At 44.2% G+C, this 23,246-nt stretch overlaps 1 protein-coding gene across 1 annotated transcript; it reads left to right on the forward strand.

Annotated features, from left to right (window-relative positions):
* Positions 1-2,419: 2,419 nt before the first annotated feature.
* LOC137144767 (zinc finger and SCAN domain-containing protein 23-like) lies at positions 2,420-22,948 on the forward strand. The gene is made up of 4 exons (XM_067535247.1): positions 2,420-2,577; positions 3,874-4,806; positions 5,914-6,136; positions 20,301-22,948. Exons 2-4 carry the CDS (start codon positions 3,982-3,984, stop codon positions 20,987-20,989), a joined length of 1,737 nt encoding a protein of 578 aa, XP_067391348.1. The 5' UTR covers positions 2,420-2,577; positions 3,874-3,981; the 3' UTR covers positions 20,990-22,948.
* Positions 22,949-23,246: the final 298 nt, after the last annotated feature.

Below are 23,246 nucleotides of genomic sequence, written 5' to 3' on the forward strand. Positions count from 1 at the left end.
AAGAACAAGGACAGCAAGAGGGGAGCTGGACTTGCAGCCAAGGAGAGGAAAAGTTGATTCTTCTCCCAAGTGACACAATATATTGTAAACTCTTATTTTTGTTAATAACAATGCATTTGGAACTAACTGCACAGCACGTACAAGCTCACAAAGGTTAATGATTTGGTAACCTATAGTTTATTATTAGAAGTAGTAAGTCTTTGGTAATGTTCTATAGTATTGATGCTCCTGGTACAATTTTGATGTTTTCCCTTATGAAGTTCTAAACATTTAAAGTTATTCCTTGTATGTTCTTCATTTTCTAAGTGCTCAACTTTAGACAGCTGGATCTGATTTGCAGAAGTGCTGAGCAGTCACAACTGCAACTAAGGTCAATGGGAGCTGTGCTTGAATATATGAAGCGCTATAAAAATGCTCAGTGCTATGAAAAATCCAGCCCTGGGCATCTCAAATTGGGCAGCCAAAATTTCTGGACACTTTTAAGAATTTTAGCTTTAATTGTGTTACCTCAGTTCCCCATGTATAAAATAGGGGAAACAATTATTCCTTACATTCACAGAGGGTTTGTGAAGATAAACTCATAATGTCTGTAAAGAAGTAACAGGACAACATCATAGAAAAGTCCATGCGGAATCAATAATTGTGTATGCAGAGCAGTGATTGAATGGTGTGCAGTAAATAAGTCCTAGGGTCACACACTGAATGATGAGGATATTATTGAATAGCTAACCATTCAGTGAGCAGTGCTCTAAATGAGACAGGAGCCCTGTGGAAAAATATTATGTGATTATGTAGTTACAGAATGTAGCATAATGCATACACACTAGAGAATTGAAATAAAATTGCCTGGACAACTTTAGTTCTAGTATTTCCTATCTTTTGAGTGTTTAATTTTGCAACTTTAACATTCTTTTAACATAGGTTTTTTGGATGTAATATAGAAATGCCTGGAAATCCACATACAGAGCAACCAAGATCAGTGCCCCATTGTGCCAGGCACTGCATAGGCACACAGTGACAAAAATCAGTGTCTCATTGTGCCAGGTGCTGCACAGACATACAGTGACATCCTGTACAGACATCCTGTGAGAGAATATCCCTTCCCTGAAGATCTTACACATTAAATAGATCATAGATAAATGATGCGAGGGGAAACAGAGGCACAGAGAGAGGAAGTGAGGAACTTGGTTACAGAGCTGCGAACAGAAGCCAGTTTTCTTGGATCTTAATCTAGCACCATTTCCCACCAAGCCACTCTGCCTCTGCCCAATTTCCTCTTCTGCTTCTCTTCATTTCAGACAAATCACTCAATCTCTCTGTGCCTCAGTTCTCCATTATGTGTTTTAGATTATGCAGGCTCGCTTAGATAATCCAGTGATCACTCCTATCTTTAGAATCCATAAATCTGTAAAACAGGGGCAATATGTACTTTCTCCCATCCTTTGCCTCTGTTGTCTATTTAGAACAGTGGTTCCCAACCTGTGACCCTTGGGCCAAAAGTGGACCACAGGGTCTTTCAAAGTGGTCCACTTCTCCTCTCCCGCTGGCTGCAGAAGAGAGCCGCTGCCTAAGGACCTAGGTGGAATGTGTTGCCGTGGGGCTACAAGACCGGTGCAGGCTCCTTGCTACAGCCAAGGGAATGCGAGATCAGCGCTCCCCTCCCCCTGGCTGTAGCAGGGAGCGTGGAAAAGCACTCTGCCTGGGTTCACAGGTGCTGGGGTCCCTGGGTCCCTAGGTGCTGGGGTCCCTGCTGCAGCCAGGGGGACGGGAGATCAATGAGGAGGGAGGCAGCCTCCTTGCTGAACTCCTTCTGTCTGGCTGCAGTTGGTGGGCAGGGGGGTGGGCACTGCTGGCAGAGACTGGTGGCCCTTCACGGTTGTACAAATGATATCCTTGGCCCTTGAGTGAAAAAGGTTGGGAACCTCTGATTTAGAATATAAAACACTTCAACACTGGGACTGTCTCTCAGTATGTGTCTGTGCAGCATTGCAATCTCAGTTACTGCACAGAATGTGCAGATAACGATTTGAAGTTAAATCTCTCCATGCCAGACTGACTGGTGCTGCAGCATTACAGTAACAGGCAATTCGATTCTTTTCTGTTCCATATAGGTTCTTAGACTGCGCTCACCACTGAAGCGTCTGTGTGAGGGGATGGTCTGTCAGGCTTCTTCACAAGAGGCTGCAGCTGTTGCCATGGGGGATTTGAAAAACCCAGCGGAGAGCAGAGAGCGCTGGAAATTCAATAGTCCCACATGATCCAATCCCATTTAGGGGCTGGCCGTCAAGGCATGGGCGGGATTGGCCTGGATTGACAGCAAACCCAGCCAGTCTTGGTTTTGCAGAGGTGGGATTAACCCTTCTCCAAGATCCTTGTCACTTCCTAGGTAGGACCAGCCCCTCAGCATCATCTAGGGCACCCCCACTCAGGGACCCCCAATGTACCCGCTCCCCGGCAGCTCTGAGCTCCAGAGGAACCTCAGACACAGGGGAGGGGGATTCAGCATTTGCTGAACACATTGAGAGAACAGGGCAGACGGAGACGCTGGATCAGAAGAGCAGGAGCCCCCAGCCCCAGGTAAATCCCCACTGCCCTGCTGTATAGGGATTCCTCCATCATCTCTGATGCTCGGGCGGACACCCCTTTTCAAGACATGTCTCCCAAATGTGTGTGGGGGGGAAGGAGGGTTCTCTTTGCAGCTCTCTCTGAGATCTGAGGAGGAACAGCTCCCACGACAAGAGATAGGCAGGGGGAGGGTAATGATCAAGAAGGGGCATGTCTGTGCTGAGTGGGGGCAGGGAACTGGGCGCATGGATGGGGGAATGGGTAGGGAGGGACATTTCTGGGCTGTGTGGGCAGTGAGCTGGAGGTACAGTTGGTGGTTCTTGCTCTCAGTACAGTTATTACAGGAGGCTATAGTAGTCACTTCTTTTTAGATCACCAACCACTTTCTGTTACAAAAAATTCTTGCAACTTTTTCTTTGAGAAACTCCCATTTCTCTGTTCTCTGCAACAGGCTGGAGAAGTGCCTCTTCTTTGTCCCCTGAAATTCTGTTCAGGTTTAGCTGAGTTATAAACTGCTAAAAATTGCCATTCCCCTTCTCTTGAGTTTGTTCCACAGGAAAATGTCGGCAGCTTGCAAAAATAATAACTGAACTCAGACATTATAAGGCTGGGCTCGCGATGACCCAATAGCAGCAGGTACTGTACTGGGATTATTGGAGCTGCTGGAGTAGCAGAGGAGGCATAGGGCTGGGCTGGACTGGACTGGGCTCAGCTCTGCTGCCCCTCCCCTATTCCCTGGATCTGGGTGGCACATGGCCCATATCAATCTCTGGGTGTATCACAAGGGGTATGAGCTTCTCATCTCTTGGTGGGGGGAAGAACATCAGGCCTTGCATGGCTCCCATTCCCTTTCAGAACCTCATGGTTCAGTCCCCATTCTGGGATAGCAGCTTTCTCCAGCTGCTAGTTAACACAATATGGCCTGTAATTCATGCAGTGATAATCTGTGTTGTGGTGCTAGAGGTTCAGGTTTGAACTCTGCTTGTTACATTTGCATTTAAAAAAAAACTGTTAAAAGAACATTATTTAGGTAGTAAAGTCAAGCACTCACAAGTTAGGAAAAGCCAGATTCACAGGTGCCTGCTTTGTGCATATGCATAATGAAAGAGTCTTAAATTATATCGTCACATACTATTTTTTTCCACAGGACACACTCAGGGCACCAGGTGGATGCACAAGTGGGCAGAGTTAATGTTGAATGAGAAGCCATAAATCGTGGAATTTCCTAACATTCAATTTCCTAACATGGCTTTACAAACTAAATAACGTACTTTTAATGTAGTGTTTCATATGGATCTTTTGCTGCAGGCTGCACAGAGGCTGGACGCTCCCTACAGGTCCCATTTGTAAAGTACTGAGGCTGGAGACTGAGAGTGCAGGCCCCAGCCAGAATTACAGGCATTCTTGGGACGGACAATGGCCACTGAACTGGGTGCAAGTGCGGATTTGGGTCTCCAGTTCCAGGTGCCTCTAGAGCAGGGAGTGCAGCCTCCAGTGAAAAGGGAGGAACATGACCCACCGGACCTCGAGCCAGCGCAGGGAGTGGAGCAAGGAGAGAACCTTCCCTTTGTTGTCTGTTCTGGGACCATCGGGGAGTTACTGAGATGGGCGGCTCCACAACAGTCCAGGCCTGAGAGGCAGGACGAGCTGCCCCAGCGCTGGGAAGTCCAGTGGCAGGAGGTGCTGCAGGCCCTATGGACCCCTCCTGAAGTTGTGCCAGCCCCAGTGACACTACAGCTGCCTGAGCTGGCACCGGGGGACAATATCGAGGCCTATCTGGCCAACTTCGAGCACGTGGCTAATGCCTGCCAGTGGCCTAGAGGAGAGTGGGTAACGCGACTCGTGCCTGCACTCAGTGGAAAAGCCCAACAGGCCTATAGCAGCCTGGAGGCCAGAGACAGCAGAGACTATGGGAAGGTGAAGGCTGCCATCCTGCAAGGGGAGGACACCCGCCTGGAGACCCGGCGCCGGCATTTCAGGCAATTCCGCTACCAGGAGGCTAAGGGGCCGCGGGAGGTTTACAGTCATCTACAGGAGCTCTGCCATCGCTGGCTGGAACCACAGAGCCGCACTAAGGAACAGATCATGGAACTGCTGATCCTAGAGCAGTTCCTGACCATCCTGCCGGAGGAAATGCAGAACTGGGTCTGGGAACGTGGCCCGGAGACCTGTGCTCAAGCGGTGGCCCTGGCAGAGGGGTTCCAGCTGGGGCAGCCAGAGGCTGGATTATGGGAACAGCAAGTAAGAACATTTTAACTTGATAATCCCAGTGGAGACAGGTGGGGAGGGAAAGAAGAGGCCAAATATATAGACAGGCTCCAGATGGGACTGGATGGTCACAGACCAGATGCTTTGCTGTAAACTCAGTCCATGGCATCCAATCCTCTTCCCTAGAGCCAGCAGAGAGCAAAGGCTGTTCCTGTTTGGATGGCTGGATGTAGCAGCTGGTACTGAATGGAATCAGGGCTGCAAGATTCTCTTTGGTTCATAATCAGAGCTAGAGGAAGAAAGGGATCAGTCAGACCTTTGAAAGGAAAAGAATAAGAAAGGATATCATAGAGGAATTGAACTGGGATCTTTTATTCACCCTGTCTTCTATTACATGAATAAGGAGATAGCAAGCCACTAGGCATAAAAGCAAATGTAAAACTTGAACAGTAAGTCAATTCAAGTCCATTTCCACCCAACACAACATGTCATTTGAGGCCTAGAATGTAGCAGGGTACAACAAATGGATTGGATATATTTATGGATAAAAAGACTTTCCAGGATTATACTAGTATATATCCAACTTCACCTACCTCACCTGACCTCTAGATACTGGGGATCAGGAGAGATCTTTCCTGGGGCGAAAGTTTCCCCATAATGATGGGGTTCTTGCACCGTTTTTCAAGCATCTGGTGCTGGCCACTGTCAGAGATGAGATACTGGGCTAGATGGACCATTGGTCTGATCCAGTCTGGCAGTTCCTGGGTTCCTAATTGAACAAGCCTCTTAAAATATGTTTTTCAGTCCTGGCAGAACCTGATTGTGTGGGCATCACTTTGTTTAGCTTATTATTACTATTATTTATTGGCTATTTGACGTGGTGCCTCGGGCTCTGCACAGAGTGTGTGCAATGGGCATCATCTTCCTTATGTTCCTGTGTTATTATAAGGGTTTCTATTTTGTTACTTGCCCTTCACAGTTGCCACCTCCTGGCCCTGGAAATCTAGCGTGGATCTGTGCTCCCTTCCCCCATCTCTGTATCTCTTGAGGATGTTCCCTACAGTCTCCCCTCTCAGACCCCACTCTTCCCAGTGGGTTCCAGGGACCAGCTCCACTGTGATGTGTTTGGCTCATTCTCAGGTCACGGTGCGTGTGAAGGTTGAGGAAGTGACCTCGGAGAAGATGGCTTCCCCTGGGGCATTATGGGATGCGCCCGGCTCCCAGCTAGAGCAGCCACAACCCCATCCCGAATGTGTATCCCATGAGGAGGCGGGACAAGCTGAGACCCCAGGACCCCAGTATGAGCCACTCTGTGTCCCCAAACAGGAGCCCCAGACCCTCCAGGAAATGGGTAATAAGCCAGGTATGGTGCAGGGTTGGGAGCTGAGGGGGGAAACAGAGAGGGGAGCACCCAGGGCTGAACATTTGGGAGGATTGGGGAGTACTGACTTCCTTGGAGATGGGGAGCGATGGAATATATGAAATTCCCCTGCCATGTCCAGTGCTGGAGAGAAATACATGGGGTACGCAGAATACAAACTGAAATTTATAGAAATAAAATTTTCAAAACAGAATGACTTGCCTTTTTCTCTCCCATTTTTTAATGAAAAAAATATAAACAAAGTATTTCTAATTGAAAAATTTCACTTGTGGTTTTTTTCATAAAAAATGAAGAGGAAAGTGAAAAGTTTTGAATGAAACTGAAACTATTAATTTTCTTTCAACATTTTTTCACATATCCCCTTCCCAAATTTTTGACCAGCTGCATTCATACATTATTAGATGACAGTTGTGGCAAAGATATATGGAGGTTTTTAAGAACAAGTTAATTAAAGACCCATCAGGGATCATTTAGGATGCTTAATCCTGCCTCAGTGCATGGGGATGGACTAGATGATCTCTTGAGGTCCCTTCCAGTCCTATATTTCTATGATTCTGTATGGGGAGTTTTCTCTGACAACTGTGTGGGAATTTGATTCTATCTCTGCCTCTGCCATGCAGTTTCTATATGATGCTGGGCAAGCCACTTAAATCAAACTTTTCACAGGGTTCCCTAACACGGGTCAACTGACTCAAGTCCCACTAACCCTTGATTTACATTGCAATGTAGACATACCCTGTGTGTTCCTCATTTTTGGATGCCCTATTGAAATCCTGAAATCTGATTTGCAGCAGTGCTGAGCACTCACAAATGCAACTGAGGTCAGTGGGAACTGTGCTTTGAACATGTATGGCGCATATATGAACATACTAAGTAGTCTGAAAAATCAGGTCTTAGGCACCTCTGATTGGGCATGCAAAATTAGCAGACATTTCTGACAATGTTGGTTTTCATCTGTGTTTAAGTTCCCCGTGCATAAATGGGGTAACTCCAAATCCCACAGGGTTGTTGTGAAGATAAATTCATTAATGTTGGTAAAGTACTAAGATACTATAATGACAGCAGCATTGAAAAGCCCATGAGGAATCAATAATTCTGTATTCACTGCACGGTTTGAATGGTGTGCAATGAATAATGCCTGGCACCACACGCTGAATGAGGAGGATAAAAAGAATTATTGAATAGCTACCCATTCAATGAACACAGTCCATCCTGTGCTCTGAATGAAGCAGGGGTTCTGTGGAAAAAACAGTTAGTCTTTAATTACATGATCACAATCTAATAATGCATATACACAAGAAAGCTGAAATAAGGTTGCATAGGCAAGATTAATTCTGGCATTCCTAACCTTTGAATATTTGCCTTTGCAACCTTAACATTCTGTTTACATAGGGTTTTGGGATGTAATATGGAAGTCCCTGGAAAGCCACATACACATTAACCAAGATCAATGCTCTTATCCTCTGCATCTCCTCTGCTTCTTTCTCTCTTCCTCTCTCCTGGCTCCTGCTTCATCATCTACTTTCCCCAAGCCCCAGGCTTATATTCCCTGCCATTCATCTCTGCCCCCTACCCCCCTGTTCTTCAGTCCTCTAGATTTATAATAATTATTGATTTTTAAGAAATTCTGGCACACTGAGCTTTTTTCCAGTCTTCTGGAAGTTCCCAATGTCAAAAGTGTAAACATGAGTATCTCTAGGTCAGTTAGCCTGACATTGATACTGGGGAAGATCATATGGCTGATATGGGATGCAGTCAATAAAGAATTAAAGGATGGTAGCATAATTGATGCCAGTCAGTATGGTTTTATGGAAAATAGATCTTGTCAAACAACCCCCGTGTCACTTTTTGATGAGATCACAAGTTTAGTTGATGAAGGTAACTCTCTTGACATGATGTACTGAGACTTCTATAAGGCATTTGACTAAGCACTGCACAGCATTCTGATTAAACACTTAGCGCCACACAAAATCAGGGCATCCGTATTAAAGGGAGTGAAAACTAGCTAGTTGTTAGATCTCAAAAAGTAATTGTAAATTAGGATTCCTCATTTACATGTGTGTGTGTGTTTTTTGTGGGGTCCTGCAGAGGTCTGTTCTTCACCCAGGGCTATTCAATATTTTTATCTGTGATCTGGAAAGAAATACAAAATCATTTATAGTAAAATTTGCAGATGACACACAAATTGGGTGGAGTGGTAAATAACAATGGGGACAAGTCAATTATACAAAGCAATCTAGATTTGGTTTATACAGCCAAATGCATGATCACACATCTAGGAATGAAAAATATAGGTTAAATTGAGTGAATGGGGGGCAGTACCCTGGAATGCCATGACATTGAAAAGGACTTAGGGGTCATGGCAGGTAAATAACTGAACATGAGCTCCCAATGTGATAATGTAGCTAAGAGAGTGAATATGACCTTCATATGTATAATCAGGGGAATATGCAGTAGGAGCCAGGAAAGGGATGTTACTTCTGTGTATGGCCTTAGTGAGACCTTTATTGGATACAGTGTGTCAGTTCTGGTGTCCATGCTTCATACAGGACTTTGACAAACTGGAAAGGGTTCAGTAAAGAACTACAAGAATGAGTGTAAGAAAAAGGAATACAATATTGTAAGAATTATTTGGGGTTTGGAAAATGTCTTAAAGTGAGAGGTTCAAGAAGCTCAATCTTTTTTTATTAGTATTGATAAATTATATAGTTAATTGCTTGATCACACTTTTTGGTTCATTATTTTGTTATGAAATGTACTCAAGAGACCAATAATCAAAGTCAGTGAGGTTTATCAATATGGTGCAGGAAAAAGGTTCTATATGACACCACTTTCTGAAGAGCAGTCCCATGCAGTGATGTTACATTCATCCTACGCAGGTGTGCTCCCTAAAGTTACATCCCTAAAGCCATTATTTTACACTCTACTTTTTTACCAGTAACCATATATGTCATCTGAAACTGGATTTCATTAATCAGCATTTTACCTTTTTTGTTTTTGGTACCATGACTTATCCCTTTATCTTTTGTTCTGCATCCATGCCTTTCAGGCCGTGATGCACTGTTATCTTTGTTCTGAGCACATGGAATCCAAGTACTAAGAGGCATGAAGGCATCTCCTAGATTTATGTGGGCAACTTCTTTCCTGTTGCCATGAAGACATAATCATCTGTCCAGATACTGACAGTTTTTTATCTAGTCAAGCCAAGGCTTACTTCAGCTAATGTAAGGTGTTATCAGATACTTAGCATAAGTGGACAGGATTGTGGTATAGGTCAGTTTAGGCCAGTGTTTCTCAACCTGGGGGTTTAAAGGGGTCGCAAGTGCAGAGCTGGTATTGGGGGTGGCAAGAAAGGCAATTGCCTGGAGCCACAGGGGCGCCATGAAACTAAGTTACATGCCTCAGCCCCGTGGGGGTGGGACTCAGGCTTCAGGGGTACAGTAGTTTGGAAAGGTTAAGAACCACTGGTTTAGGCTATATCACTGTTACAATATTTGTGCTTAATGTTACTGGTGCTTAATGCATACTAATATATGGTACAGATAATACATATCGTTACTATGCTATATATTTATATGCTAGCCAGCATATATTAGTCAACAACATAAAAAACTAGGCAGCCAAAGTTAGGAATTGCTGAAATTAAGGTTGCCTGTTCAAGGGTGTCAGGTGACTCCACCAATCTAGGGAAGTGGGTAGTTAGGGAGGAGCTGAGGTAATGACTCAACCAACATTTTCTCTCCAAAACAAGGAGAATTTTTGGCTCTTAAAAAGGGTGGGAAACCCTCAAATCTGAGGGGATTTTGCTATTCAAATCTTGGATAATTAAACAGAAAATGGCAAAGCCTGAGGAGATGTGACATGACTGATATGTAGAGTGAAGGGACGCAATCTGAGGGGACTTTATATCAATATTCAGTCATTGGGGGGATCTGAGGGATTTGATCAATGTTTGGAAATTACTAAAAGAAAATCACATTGAGATTTTCTACCAATATTTGAGAATTAGAAATAGCAAAATCTGAGGGGAAAATTAAAATTTTCCCATCAATATTTGAGAATTGGGGGGGGGAAGGGGTAAAATCCAAGGGGATTTATATTAATTTATTCATTTAAATTAATATATTTCTATTAATACTTTTGGGCCTTTTGTCACGTAGTGCATCTTGTATTTGGACCTTGGTAGGCTAAAAGATATGGCAACTAAGGCAACTGTTTCCCTCTAAAACCGGAAGTTAAACCGGAGATAGAAAAGGGGCATGAGGAGACTTTACATCAGTTTGATCATTAGAGAAAGTGATGATTTACTCCCCACCAACCATTTGCACGAGCAGCAGGGAGCCCTGGGCAATGCAGCTTCAATAGGAGAAGGGTGGGGAGAGTGGATCTGGAAGGCAGTTGAGAGGGGACAGCAGCAGGGAAAGGTCCATTGTTTGGCAGTTGGGAGAGGGCAGCAGTGGGGGAAGGGCCGTTGTTTGGCAGTTGGGTGATGAGGTTGGAAGGTCCTGTGACAGTTGGAAGAGGGTAGTTTAATGGGACTAAATCAGGGGACCCAGATAAAAACCGTCCAAGAATATTAAAGGAACTGGCACATTAAATTACAAGCCCAATAGCAAGGATTTTTAATTAATCTGTAAACTAGGGGGTTGTACCGGATGACTGGAGAATTGCTAATATAATTCCTATTTTTAAGGAAGAGGAAAAAGGTGATCTGGGAAACTGCAGGCCTGTTAGTTTGACCTCAATTGAAAGGTCTTGGAACAAATTTTGAAAGATAAAGTAGTTAAGCACATAGAGGTTAATGGTAATTAGGATAAAATACCACATGGTTTACAAAGGGTAGATCATGCCAGACCAACCTGTTCTCTTTCTTTGAGAAGATAACTGATTTTTTAGACAAAGGAAATGCAGTAGATCTCATCTACCTGGATTTCAATAAGGCATCTGATACAGTTCCACACGGGAAATTATTAGTTAAATTGGAGAAGATGGGGATTAATGAGAACTGAAAGGTGGATAAGAAACTGGTTAAAGGGGAAACTACAACGGGTCATACTGAAAGGTGAATTGTCAGGCTGGTGTGGAGTTCCTCAGGGATCGGTCTTGGGACCAATTTTATTTAACTTTTTTATTACTGATCTTAGCACAAAAATTGGGTGTGCACTAATAAAATTTGCGGATGACACAAAATTGGGCGGTATTACCAATATGGAGGAGGACATACAAGAAGATTTGGATGATGTTGAAAATGGGAGTAATAGAAATGGGATGAAATTTAATAGCACAAAGTGCAAGGTCATGCATTTAGGTACTAACAACAAGAATTTTTACTATAAGCGGAAACATATCAGTTGGAAGTGACAGAGGAGGAGAAAGACCTGAGTGTGTAGGTTGATCACAGGATGATTATGAACCACCAATGTTATGTGGCCATGAAACAGGCTTATTCAGTGCTAGGGTGCACCAGGCAAGGTATTTCCAGTAGAGATAGGTGGAGTTAGTACCATTATACAAGGTATTGGTGAGACCTCATCTGGAATACTGTGTGAAATTTTGATCTCTCATGTTTAAGAAAGATCAATTCAAACTGGAGCAGGTGCAGAGAAGGGCTACTAGGATGATCTGAGGAATGAAAACCTACCTTATGAGAGTGACTCAAAGAGCTTGGCTTGTTTAGTCTAACCAAAAGGAGGCTGAAGGGAGATATGATTGCTATGTATAAATACATCAGAGGGATAAATACAAAGGAAGGAGAGAAGTTATTTAAGTTAAGCCCTAATGTGGACACAAAAACAAATGCATATAAGCTGGCCATCAACAAGTTTAGGCTTGAAATTAGATGTAGGTTTCTAACCATCAGAGAAGTGAAGTTCTGGAACAGCCTTCCAAGAGGAGTAGTGGGGACAAAAAAACCTAACTGGTTATTGATTTCAATACTGAGCTTGATAAGTTTATGGAGAGGATGGTATGATGAGACTTCCTACAATGGCATATGGCTGATCTGTGACTGCTAGCAGCAAATATCCCCAATGCCCAGTGATGGGACACTAGATGGGCAGGGCTCTCAGTTACTACAAAGAATTCTTTCCCAGGTGTCTGCCTGGTGTGTCTTACCCATATGCTCAGGGTCTAACTGATCGCCATATTTGGGGTTGGGAAGGAATTTTTCCCTGGATCAGATTGGCAGACACTCTGGGTTTTTTTCAGCTTTATCTGCAGCGTGGGGCACAGGTCATTTGCAGATTTAAACTAGTGTAAATGGTGGATTCTCTGTAACTTGAAGTCTTTAAACCATGATTTGAGGACTTCAGTAACTCAACCAGAGGTTAGGGGTCTATTAAGGAGTGGGCGGGTGAGGTTCTGTGTCCGCAATGTGCAGGAGGACTAGATGATCACAATGGTCCCTTCTGACCTTAAAGTCTGAGGGATTTTTTCTATCAATATTAAAAAATAGAGAGAAATGGCAAAATCTGAGGGGAAAATTAATATTTTCCATCAATAATTGATAATTAGAGGAAAAATGGATGAAATCAGTCTCCTCTTGCTCCCCCATCTCCCTGTGGAGATTTCAGTCAATAGCTAGACGGCTCCTACCCCACCTCCTGCCACCATACCTTAGCCCTGCCATTGATATGGGCAACAAGGAGCCCTGTGCTTTGAGAAAGGTTTATTTTTAGGGGGTGGTGGTAAATGGATCATAGAATCCTAGAAACATAGGGCTGGAAGGGACCTAAAAAGTTCTGGAGGGTTCTGGGGCAGTTGGGAGGAGGCATCACAGGGGGATGGGCAAGTCAATGGCAGTTGGGGTGGGGAGCTGGGTTGGGTTGTTGAAGTGGGGGCATCAGCCAGAATGGGGTAAACTGTGGCTGGGCAGACTCATCAGGACTTCTCTACACTGTAAAGCTCATTCGTATTAAGGCAGGGTGTGACTTGAAAGCACCACATCTATTCTGCATTAACTCTTTGTGTGGACACGGTTATGCCAGAGAAGACTGCCTTGTTCCTGTTCCTTGTTCAAAGGTGGATTAAGCTATACAAGGCACTCTTGTTCGGGAATAAGAGTGTCCACATATGAAAGTATTCTGGAATAACTCCTTGTGTAGCCAATCCATCCTCAGGGACACTTGCTTTCTCTTTCTCCTCCTGTGAAAAAGTTGATCCTTGGGGATTTTAAGCCCCCCTGCCCTCAATTTGGGATAATTAAATCAGGGCAACAGTTACCCTCAAGAATGGACCTTCACTAATTAGAGAGGGAAAAGTGAATTTTGAGATTTTCTATCAATATTTAATAATTAGAGAGACAATGAGGGAAATTTGAGGGAATGTTAGGATCAATATTTCTTTATGTGGAAAAAACATCAAAGTGTGGGGGATTTATATCAATGTTAAAAAATTAGAGAGGAAAAGGATAAAACCCAAGTGATCAGCAGTTGTCTCAAGCCAAGCTCCCAGATTACAATGGAGGCAGCAGCAGCATCTGACATAGGAAGTTAAGCCCCTAATATGCTGACCAGAGATTCACATGCAGAGATTCAATGCAGAAATCACTGGGTGAAATTCTGTGGCCTGGGTTATGCAGGAGGACAGACTAGATAATCATAACAGTCCCTCCAAGGCTTAAAATCGATTAACCTCTAATTTGTCCTCGTGCATATGCATTATGATACAGTCTTTAATTACATTATTACATACTGTTTTTTTCCACAGGCCCTATACCTCATTCAGAGCATGTGATGGATGGTGATCATAGGATGGGTAGGCAATTTAATATTTCTTTTTATCCTCCTCCTTCATCATGTGGATCCAGGCATTATTCACTCACTGCACACCATCCAAACCTTGCACTGAATACAGAATCACAGAATACAGAATTAATAATTTCCTCATGGGCTTTTCTGTACTGCTTTCATCATATAACTTAGTTCTTTACAAACATTAATTAATTTCTCTTCACTACACCCCTGTGAGGGGAAATGGTATTATCCCCACTTTACACCTAAGGAATGAAGGCCAAAGTTGTCAAAATGTTTCCACCAATTTTGGGTTCCCAATTTGAGATATCCAAGCCTTAGCACTTTTATAGCATTTGATATGATCAAAGCACAGCTATTGAACTCGGTTACAGCTGAGCGCTTAGCACAACTGCAACTCAGACCCCTGGTGACTCAGGTTGGGCACCCAGAAAATGAGGAACACACCTGTGAAAGGTTTAAATGACGTGCCTGGCATCACATAGAAACTCTGTGGCAGAGGCAAGAACAGAATCCATTTCTCTAGGGCAGCATTTAACTGCCTCAGTCAGGAGGCCATCCTTTCTCTTCCTTCAATCACTTGCCTCATTCACTGTACACTTTCTGACTTCTGCAACAAATGAGCCACGTGTCCTACAGCTCTTTCATTACACAGCTCTGACTCATCACCACAGCATAGACCATTCTGTGCACTAAAGAAGGCAGGGGTCATGTAGGAAAAAGTGCATGTGATCATTTAATTAAAGACTGTATCATAATTAGGCTTGGCAGAATTTTATTTTCATTTTTTAAATAAATGTCGACAGATAATATCAATGTTTATTTTTAAGCATTTTTTATTTTTATTAATATAAAGTTTCACAGTTGCAGGAAACTATGGGGGAGTCAGACAACTGGGGCAGCAAGCAATAATTATTAAATGACAATAGACACTAAGATTAAAAAAGTTAAAGCTTTATAACCGTTAAAACACAAATTGTCAACACGTCAAAATATATAAAGTAAATGTTCTTAAGTCAAACACTAGTAAGTTCTGAAGCATCATTTTTCTTTACCTATCTGTAAATTTTGATTATTATCAATGAACATATTTTTTAGTTGGCATGTGTATATATGGTGAAATCGACATTTACTGACATTTACCAATAAAAATCTAATCCTTCCAAGCCTAATCATAATTCATAGGCACAAAAGGGGTGGTTTAAACTTGCATGACCAGCCTTCATTCTGGCATTTCCTAATATTTGAGTGCTTGATTTTGCAATCTTAATATTCTTTAAATATAGTTTTGGGGATATAATTTCTTATGTTTTTTAGAAACTTAAAAATTGAAATTCCATCATGGGGAACTATATTTACCACATCCCCACCCCAGTCGTCAGCGCTGTCCTTTAGCACTTGAGCTAATGGAGTAACTGGTAGTAGTAGAAGGATACTATGTTTTATGTGGATGTGCCACTAGAGGGGGAGGAAGACACACATTTTGCCAGTGTGTTTCACAGCTATGTCCTGACAGTAAAATAATATTGATGGAATGGTGGGTTCCAGATTCTGAAGGGGAGTGTGTTATAGTGATTACAGAACCTTCTGCCTCTGTCCATCACCAGCCTCTTCCTGTCTCCTGCTCCTATCCTCCTCAGGTCCTACCCCTGTCCCACTACCCTGAAGCTCTTTTCTCTTCCTCACCCCTCTGAATTTGAGTCAGGCTGTTTCCTCCTTTTCATCTGTGCTGCCTAGGTGCACAGTCATTGAGTGCACAGGAGAGACATGGTCCCTGATCTGAATTCTGGAGCCTGCCCCCACCCCAGACCCTAGCAACCAGGTGGACCAATTGTAGGAAAATCTTGCATGGTCCTTTCAGCCCCAGGATGAGACATGTTACTGAATCACTCTGTGGGGATGGCACATGAGCAGTCGAGTCACATGTAGGAGTTGGCGTATGTGCAGATAGAGACTTGGGAGAATTTATCTGCCAAACTAACAACTCCCTACCAAGCATGTGCATACTGAGATTTTTTCAGAGGTCTATGACTTCACCAGTTCAGGGAGGATTTCATAGCAATAGTAAAAGGCACATCCCTGTTCCTAGGGTGATCCACCCTATCAAATTCAGGGGGTCACAAGGTATTGAAAATGTTATTACAATCTAAAGCAAAGTAAATCTTGCTTCCCCCACTCCCCTGCATATCCTTTTCCTTTAAGGTCAAGCATTCTCTGTTAACGTGCAAAATTTTTTGACCTTACATAAGGGGTCAGTAGTCTGAAAAGATTGAGAAACGCTAATCTAGAGCTTCTTAGTAAAATGGAGGCAAGGATTTTTTTTTTATCATGGACAGAACAGTGTATTTTTTTCATAAACTCATGCTCAGAAATGGCTGAACCATTTTAGCCTAAATGTAAAATAAATAAATAAATCAGTTATAAGCAACTAAAACAGAGTATTATAATGGGAATTGTCAGGCAACCTTAATAATAGGCCGTCCTACCTGGGTCTTCTGTAATCCAACGGAAGCATAATAGGTGACTTGATCACAGTCCATAAGTATCTACATGGGTAGGAGATTTCTGATATCAGAGGTCTCTAATCTAGCAGATAAAGCAAAAAAATGGTCAGAGTGGGCTCTTCTGACATCTACATTAACATCATACATTAAAGAAATTTAAGTGCTCAGATACTACAGTAAAGAGAACCAAACAAGCACTTAACATAAATAGAAAGCTCACAGGGTTTCTTCCTCTGAAGCAGCTGGTGCTCCCTGTTGGTCAGAGACTGGGCTAGATGGTCCACTGGTCTGAGACATTAAAACATTTTTTAATAATAGGGATCATGGAATTGGGGGTTGGAACCCAACTATTTTGGAGATGATGTGAGTATTTGGGCTCATGTGGTACTCAGAGGAGGAGAAGGATCTGTGAACCTGGAATATAAGTTATTTGGGGGATTCACATGCTGTGAGTGTCAGGAATGGGGAATACCTCCTTGCTTCTTCAGATGCATTAGGACAGTGATTTTTATTCCATAGATTAGTTTTGTGGTTTGTGGTTATGGTACTGGACTGAGATTCAAGAGACTTAGGTTCAATTCTTGACTGTGCCACCAGCCTTGGACAACTTACAGAGGATTTGACTTGACTAGGGCTGGCTGAAAATTTTCCTTTAAACTGTTTTTGGATGGAAAATTGGGGTTTAGACTAAACAAATTTTTTCACAAAAAGTGTCTTCTTTCCAAGGAAAATTTTGATTTTTTTCTATGAAAAACTAAACATCTGAAAACAAATATTTCAGTTTGGATATGCTACCACAGTGCCTCATGGGAAATGTAGTTCAGTTTCCTCATGTCCCCATTCTCCTCTGGGAGCTGTGCTTCCCAGATGTACTATGTCTTCTATGATGCACCATGGCCAAAGCATTCCTAAGAGGGAAGGCTATGGTGCATCATGGGAGATGTAGTGTATCCAGGCAGCCCATCCCAGAAAAAAGAATTGGAGCATGAGACATCTGAACTACAACTCCCGCAAGGCACCGCAGTGGTATTTCAGAATTGAAATATTTTAGTATTTATAATTTTGCTGAAAAATCAAAAGGAAAATTTAGATGCAAATGATATTTTCTTCATTTTCATCCAAATTTTCTGGGGGGGAGGAAGGGAGGGAGAAGGTCCATTTCTGAGCCAGCTGTACTCTTGATTACAAAAAGCAGCTGGACTTAGGTAGTAATGTTAGCTTTCCCATGTGTAGCTCAAGCTAGAAGTACTGCAAATAGATTAGAAAGAGTGGTCAGGTTTAGCTGAGTGCAGCCTAAAGGTGATCTAGAGCAGTGGTTCTCAACATTTTTGGGCTCAGGACCCATTTGTACATGTTTATGGCCTGTCATGACCGAGTATATAGTCTGTGGGTAGAGGCCCTTGGATGGTTTCAGTTGGATCCTGCCCCCTGGGGGCTTGGGTCCTGCCTGGCATGCACCCCACAATGGCAGCTCCTGTGCTGTGAAGCTGGCTGGGCTTGGCTCTCCGCTTTGGGTGTTGCAACCTCTGGGATTGCAATGCCACTCAGGTTTGACCCTGCTTCCCTGACTGGACCAAATTTGTGTGAGTGGAGTTGTGACCTGGCTCATGGGTCGCCACTCACTCAAATTTGGTCTACCTGCACTCATGTAATCATGACATCTGGGCCAAACCTGAATGGTGCTGGGACCTAGAGGTTGCAGTGTCTGGAACAGGGAGGTGAGCCCACCCAGCCCTGTGGGACAGGAGTCACAAGAGTTGCAGGATCTGCCACATGACACTTTGAAACATTCTGGAGATGCACTTTTCGGTCCCAATCTACAGGTTGCAAAACCCTGGTCTAGGGGATGGTCTTTGTGTACAATGCCATAGGTTGTGGGTTCAAAGCCAAGTCTGGCCAGAGAAGTGAAAATTATTACCAAAGGTTATGATCACTGGATACTTTTAAATCAAGATTGGATTGTTGTTCTAAAATATATACTCTAGTTCAAGAACAGCTATTGGATTTGAAGCAGGAATTAATACTGGGAAATCCTATGGTTTGTGTTATGCAGATGGTCAGACTAGATTAGTGGTTTTCAACCTTTTTTCATTTGTGGACCCCTAAAAAATTTTGAATGGGGGTGTGGATCTTTTTGGAAATCTTAGACCTAGTCTGTGGACCCCTAAGCCCTAGGGGTCCGCAGACCACAGGTTGAAAACCACTGTCCTATGGTAACAATAACACTTCTGGGTTTTGACCTGTAGTTGGGGGTATTGACATACTCTTGATTGATCAGAAAAACAGAATGCCTTTTCTGGGATCTGAAACTTTATTTTCATAGTCACCTTTTGCAGATTCCTTAGACATAATCTGCGGACCACAGGTTGAAAACCACTGGACTAGATAATCACAATAGTCCCTTCTGGCCTTAAAATCTATTAATACATTCCTTTTTATTGTCAAAGCAATCCCTTAAACTGAGGATTTCAAAGTAAGAGAACCATAGAAATGTAGGGATGGAAGAGAGCTCCTTGTGCTAAGACAGAACCAAGTAAACCTAGACTATCCTTGACATGTGTTTATCCAACTTGCTTTTAAAAACCTCCAGTGACAAGGATTCCACAAATTCCTTGAAAACTTATTCCAGAGCTTAACTACCTTTATAATTAGAAAGTTTTGCTGAATATCTAACCTAAATCTTCCTTCATGCAGATTAAGCCCATTACTTCTTATCCAACCTTAAGTGGGCATGGAGAACAATTGATCACAATTCTCTTTATAATAGCCCTTATCATATTTGAAGACTGTTATCAGGTTCCCCTCTCAGTCTTCTTTTCTCAAAACTAAACATGCCCAGTTTTTTATAACCTTTCCTTATAGATCAGGTTTTCTAAACCTTTTATCATTTTATTGCTTTCCTCTGGACTCTCTTCAATTTGTCCACATCTTTCCTAAAATGTGGAGTCCAGAATTGGACAGAGTACTCCAGCTGAGGCCTCTCCAGTGCTGAGTAGAGCAGGACAATTACCTCCTATACAATACTCCTGTTAATGAATCCCAGACTGATACTAGCATTTTTTGCAACTACATCATATTGTTGACTTATTCAGTTTGTGATTTACTATAACCCCAAGATCCATTTCAGCAGTACTACCACCTAGCCAGTTATTCATCATTTTGTAGTTGTGCATTTGATTTTTCCTTCCTAAGTGAAGTACTTTGTACTTATCTTTATTGAATTTCATCTTGTTGAATTCAGACCAATTCTCCAATTTGTTAAGGTCATTTTGAATTCTAATCCTGTCCACCAAACTGCTTTCTCTCATCTTGGTGTCATCTGCAAATTTTATAAGTGTACTCTCCACTCCATTATCCAAGTCATTAATGAAAATATTAGGTAATGAGGGGCCCTGAAGGAGTCAATCTCCTTAGGGAGTCAGTCGTCCAACCCTCACTGAGTTTTGGAATTGCTGAATTCCTCCCTTCTCTTTGAAAAAGGTTCAGTATGTGTGTGGTAGGGAGGTGGGAGTGAATTGGGCTCTAGATTTCAGATCCTGTTAGCAGTTGAAGTCCCCTTTACAAGTATCACTAACCCCAAATGTTTAAAAACATGTGTCAAGCCCTCCAAAATCACGTGAGTGGCTTAAAAATTATGAGATTTAAAAAATACTAATACATTCTGAGTTCTGTTTATTCACCTTCTGGGTTTTGAGCCATTAAAGGGTCCAAATTTTCCAGCTTTTCTCCTCAAACAGTAGGGCTAGAAATTGACTTATTTAAAAAAATGAAGATTTTCCAATAATCACATGACTCAAGGAACTGGGGGCTTTGAGAGCAAATATCATGAAAGTTGGCAACACCCACCATTCCCTGCAATTGACCTGTGGATTCTCTCTCCTCTCATTCTAGCAGGTGACGTGGTGCTGAGCGCAAGTCCCCAGCTGGATGTGCCAAGTGCAGTTCCCCAGCTGGAAGGGACACAGATGGCAGGGCCACGCAGGGTTTCCCTGGGAAGATCCAAAGGAAAGGCATCCCGGACTCAGCGCAGGGCTGGAAGGCAGCACGGGAGCCCTGTGGGGAAGAAGCAGGTGGAGTTGGGCCCTCCCCCAGCAGATGTGGGGAAGCCCGAAGCCCAGCCTAGGCCTTTCAAATGTTCGGAGTGTGGAAAAACCTTTTGCCGCAGCTCTGACCTGCTCAGACACAAGCGGATCCACCGGGGGGACCGGCCCCATCACTGCACTGAGTGTGGGAAAAGCTTTGTCCGGAACTCCCACCTCCTGATCCACCAGGTGATCCACCGTGGAGAGCGTCCCTTCACATGTAGTGAGTGCGGAAAGAGCTTCAGTCAGAGCTCCACCCTAACAAGACACCAGCAGATCCACACTGGCGAGAAACCCCACCGCTGCCACCAGTGTGGCAAGAGCTTCGGGCGCAACTCCAACCTAACAAGGCACCAGAGGCTCCATGCAGCCGAAAGGGTCTACAGATGTGCAGGATGCGGGGAGGCCTTCCGCAGCAGGGGACTGCTCATTTCTCATCAGCGGTGCAGCAAGAAGGAGAGGCCAGAGGCTTGCAGAAAACGCACAGCGCCAGCTTAGTTGGGGACAAGGGGCAGGGTTTGCTCAACAGGCTGTGGTGCAGCTGGGGGTTCCCAGTACATGTGAGATGGGAATGGCTCCAGCGCTGCGACTTAACAACAGTAATGCAATGCAGAAATGATGGGACTATGGCACTGTTCTCCTGGATAGGGAAGGAGACAGGTTACCCATTTCCATAAACACTACTCTGTCTGTCTCACCTTAGCATCGTTCTTCTATACATCCCCAGACATGCCTGCCTATCTATCTAATCTATCTATCTATCTAATCATATGTACTCCTCTCTCCATCCATTGCTCCCCATACACACCATCCCTCTATCTATCCATCCACCTATTCAATAACAAGTCCTTCCATCTATTCATCCACACATCCCCATAAACACTACATTGTCTGTCTTTCCTTAATCCTACTCTTCCATCTATTCATCCCCCTACATGCTCCTCTATTTTTTTATCACCATATGCACCTATCTATGTAAGCGTTTCTCCCCATACACACCTATCTGTCTGTCCATCCACTCCACAACTCCGCCCTCTATCTATTCATCCACCTATCCCCATACACAGTCCCAACACCTCACTACTTATCACTGTCAGAGCACCTTATCCAAACTCCTCCCCAGCACTGGCTGCCCATCTTTCTCCCCAGCATTGCATGTTGGGTGTTTATCATGACTGTGGAAGGATCCCAGGCTGGAGATCAGCATTCCAGGCTGCTCAGAGCCCAACCAGCTCCTGGGATGAGGGCTCCAGGTAGTCTCCTGCCCTGAATCTCATTCTGCCACTTGTGTGAATGACTAAGCAGACTCTGAGCTTGGATGTGATCCTGGCTGGATGAGACTCCAGCCCAGTGTACCAAGGGGATTGCTGTGGGATTTTCAAAGCTTTTGTTTTTATTGTGAGCTACGGGCTTCTGCAGCTGAGTAGGTTGCAGGATGTTGACTTGTGGCAGACTTAATTTATGATTGCTATTATTTATTAGTACAGTAGTGCTTGAAATGCCCCCAGGGAGATTGGGGCCCTGCCATGCAAGGTCCTGCACAGACACAACTATCTAAGGGACATACGATACCCATCACTGTAGTATCTGAGGGCTTTGCATGGTGACAGAGATCAGTGCCTGGCTACGCTGGCAGTGCACAGACACACAACAACCAAAATCAGGACCCTGTCACACCGGGGGCTCCGTTGCTGCCAAGACACACCATGAGATTAAGGCCTCATTGTTTCTGGTGCTGCACCGACACATGGTGACTGAGATTGGGGCCCCCTTTGCTGCATAGACACAAAATGAGATATAGTCCCTGCCCAAAAGAGCTCACTGACTGAATAAACAAAGAGTGGGCCACAGAGCGGTTTTGCCCTTGGTAATGTAGCAGAGCCAAGGACAGAACTCAGGTCTCCTGCATTCTACCCAGTGCCTAGTCTGCTAGGCCACCTGGCCTTTCACTTGGGTGATATTTATCAGAGGGTTTGTTTGGAAAAAGCTGGTGGAGTGGGTAGAGTCCCGACTGTCAGGGAGGGACAAGGCAAACAATGTTAATACATTGGAAAAATAAATGTAATAGTTGGGAATACACAGAGATGGCCCTTCTTGGAAATCCCACCTGTCTGATAGTTTGGTCATTGCCCCCAACACTCCCGATCTAGCTGCATAACAACTGGGACAATCTGTAACAGCAAGGACATTAACAAACCCAAGGGCAGATTCTGAGGACGAAGGCTGATCTCTCCAAAGCTGCATCTTCATCTCCTTTGCAAAGAAAACAAGGTTAGTACAAACTCTAGAGCAGCGGTCGGCAACCTCTGGAAAGGAGCATGCCAAGTCTTCCCCCCGCCCCACTCCCACATGCCGTGGGCCCAGCGTCCTGGCCTGTGGCATATGGGTGTCTGGCACCCAGGAGCCACTATTTGTATTTGCGTCCCTGCCCGGCAGTGGGGGTGGGAGGGGATCTGTGGGCCCATTTCTTGCTCTCCCACTCCCTCTGCTGCAGGGGTGGCAGGTGCGGCGGCAGTGGCGTACCGAGGGGGGACATGCCCCCCAGGCGCCAGCCTGGGGCAGGGCACCGGCTGGGCCCTCCTCTGAGGAGCCGTCCCTGCTGACATTCCCGGTGGCTGTGCCAACCCGGCCCCTCTGGCGGGGAGCGGGAGTGAAGGGACAGATGCCCTTGGGCCGCCCGGCAACGGTGGGAAGAGGGGAAGGCTGCCTGGCCCTTGCGCACTCGGGGTCCCTGCTGCTCCCTTGATGTGCCCAG

This window comes from Emydura macquarii, unplaced genomic scaffold (assembly GCF_026122565.2).
Source record: "Emydura macquarii macquarii isolate MOO-44397 ecotype Brisbane River unplaced genomic scaffold, CSIRO-AGI_Emac_v2 contig_3485, whole genome shotgun sequence".
Classification (NCBI taxonomy): Eukaryota; Metazoa; Chordata; order Testudines; family Chelidae; genus Emydura; species Emydura macquarii.

What these genes read in the sequence shown, in the direction of transcription:
- LOC137144767 (XM_067535247.1), top strand. Translation starts at nt 3,982, where the DNA reads ATGGCCACTGAACTGGGTGCAAGTGCGGATTTGGGTCTCCAGTTCCAG. An exon ending in CTGGATTATGGGAACAGCAA is followed by an intron (nt 4,807 to 5,913) that starts GTAAGAACATTT and finishes GCTCATTCTCAG; the next exon opens with GTCACGGTGCGTGTGAAGGT. An exon ending in GGAAATGGGTAATAAGCCAG is followed by an intron (nt 6,137 to 20,300) that starts GTATGGTGCAGG and finishes CTCTCATTCTAG; the next exon opens with CAGGTGACGTGGTGCTGAGC.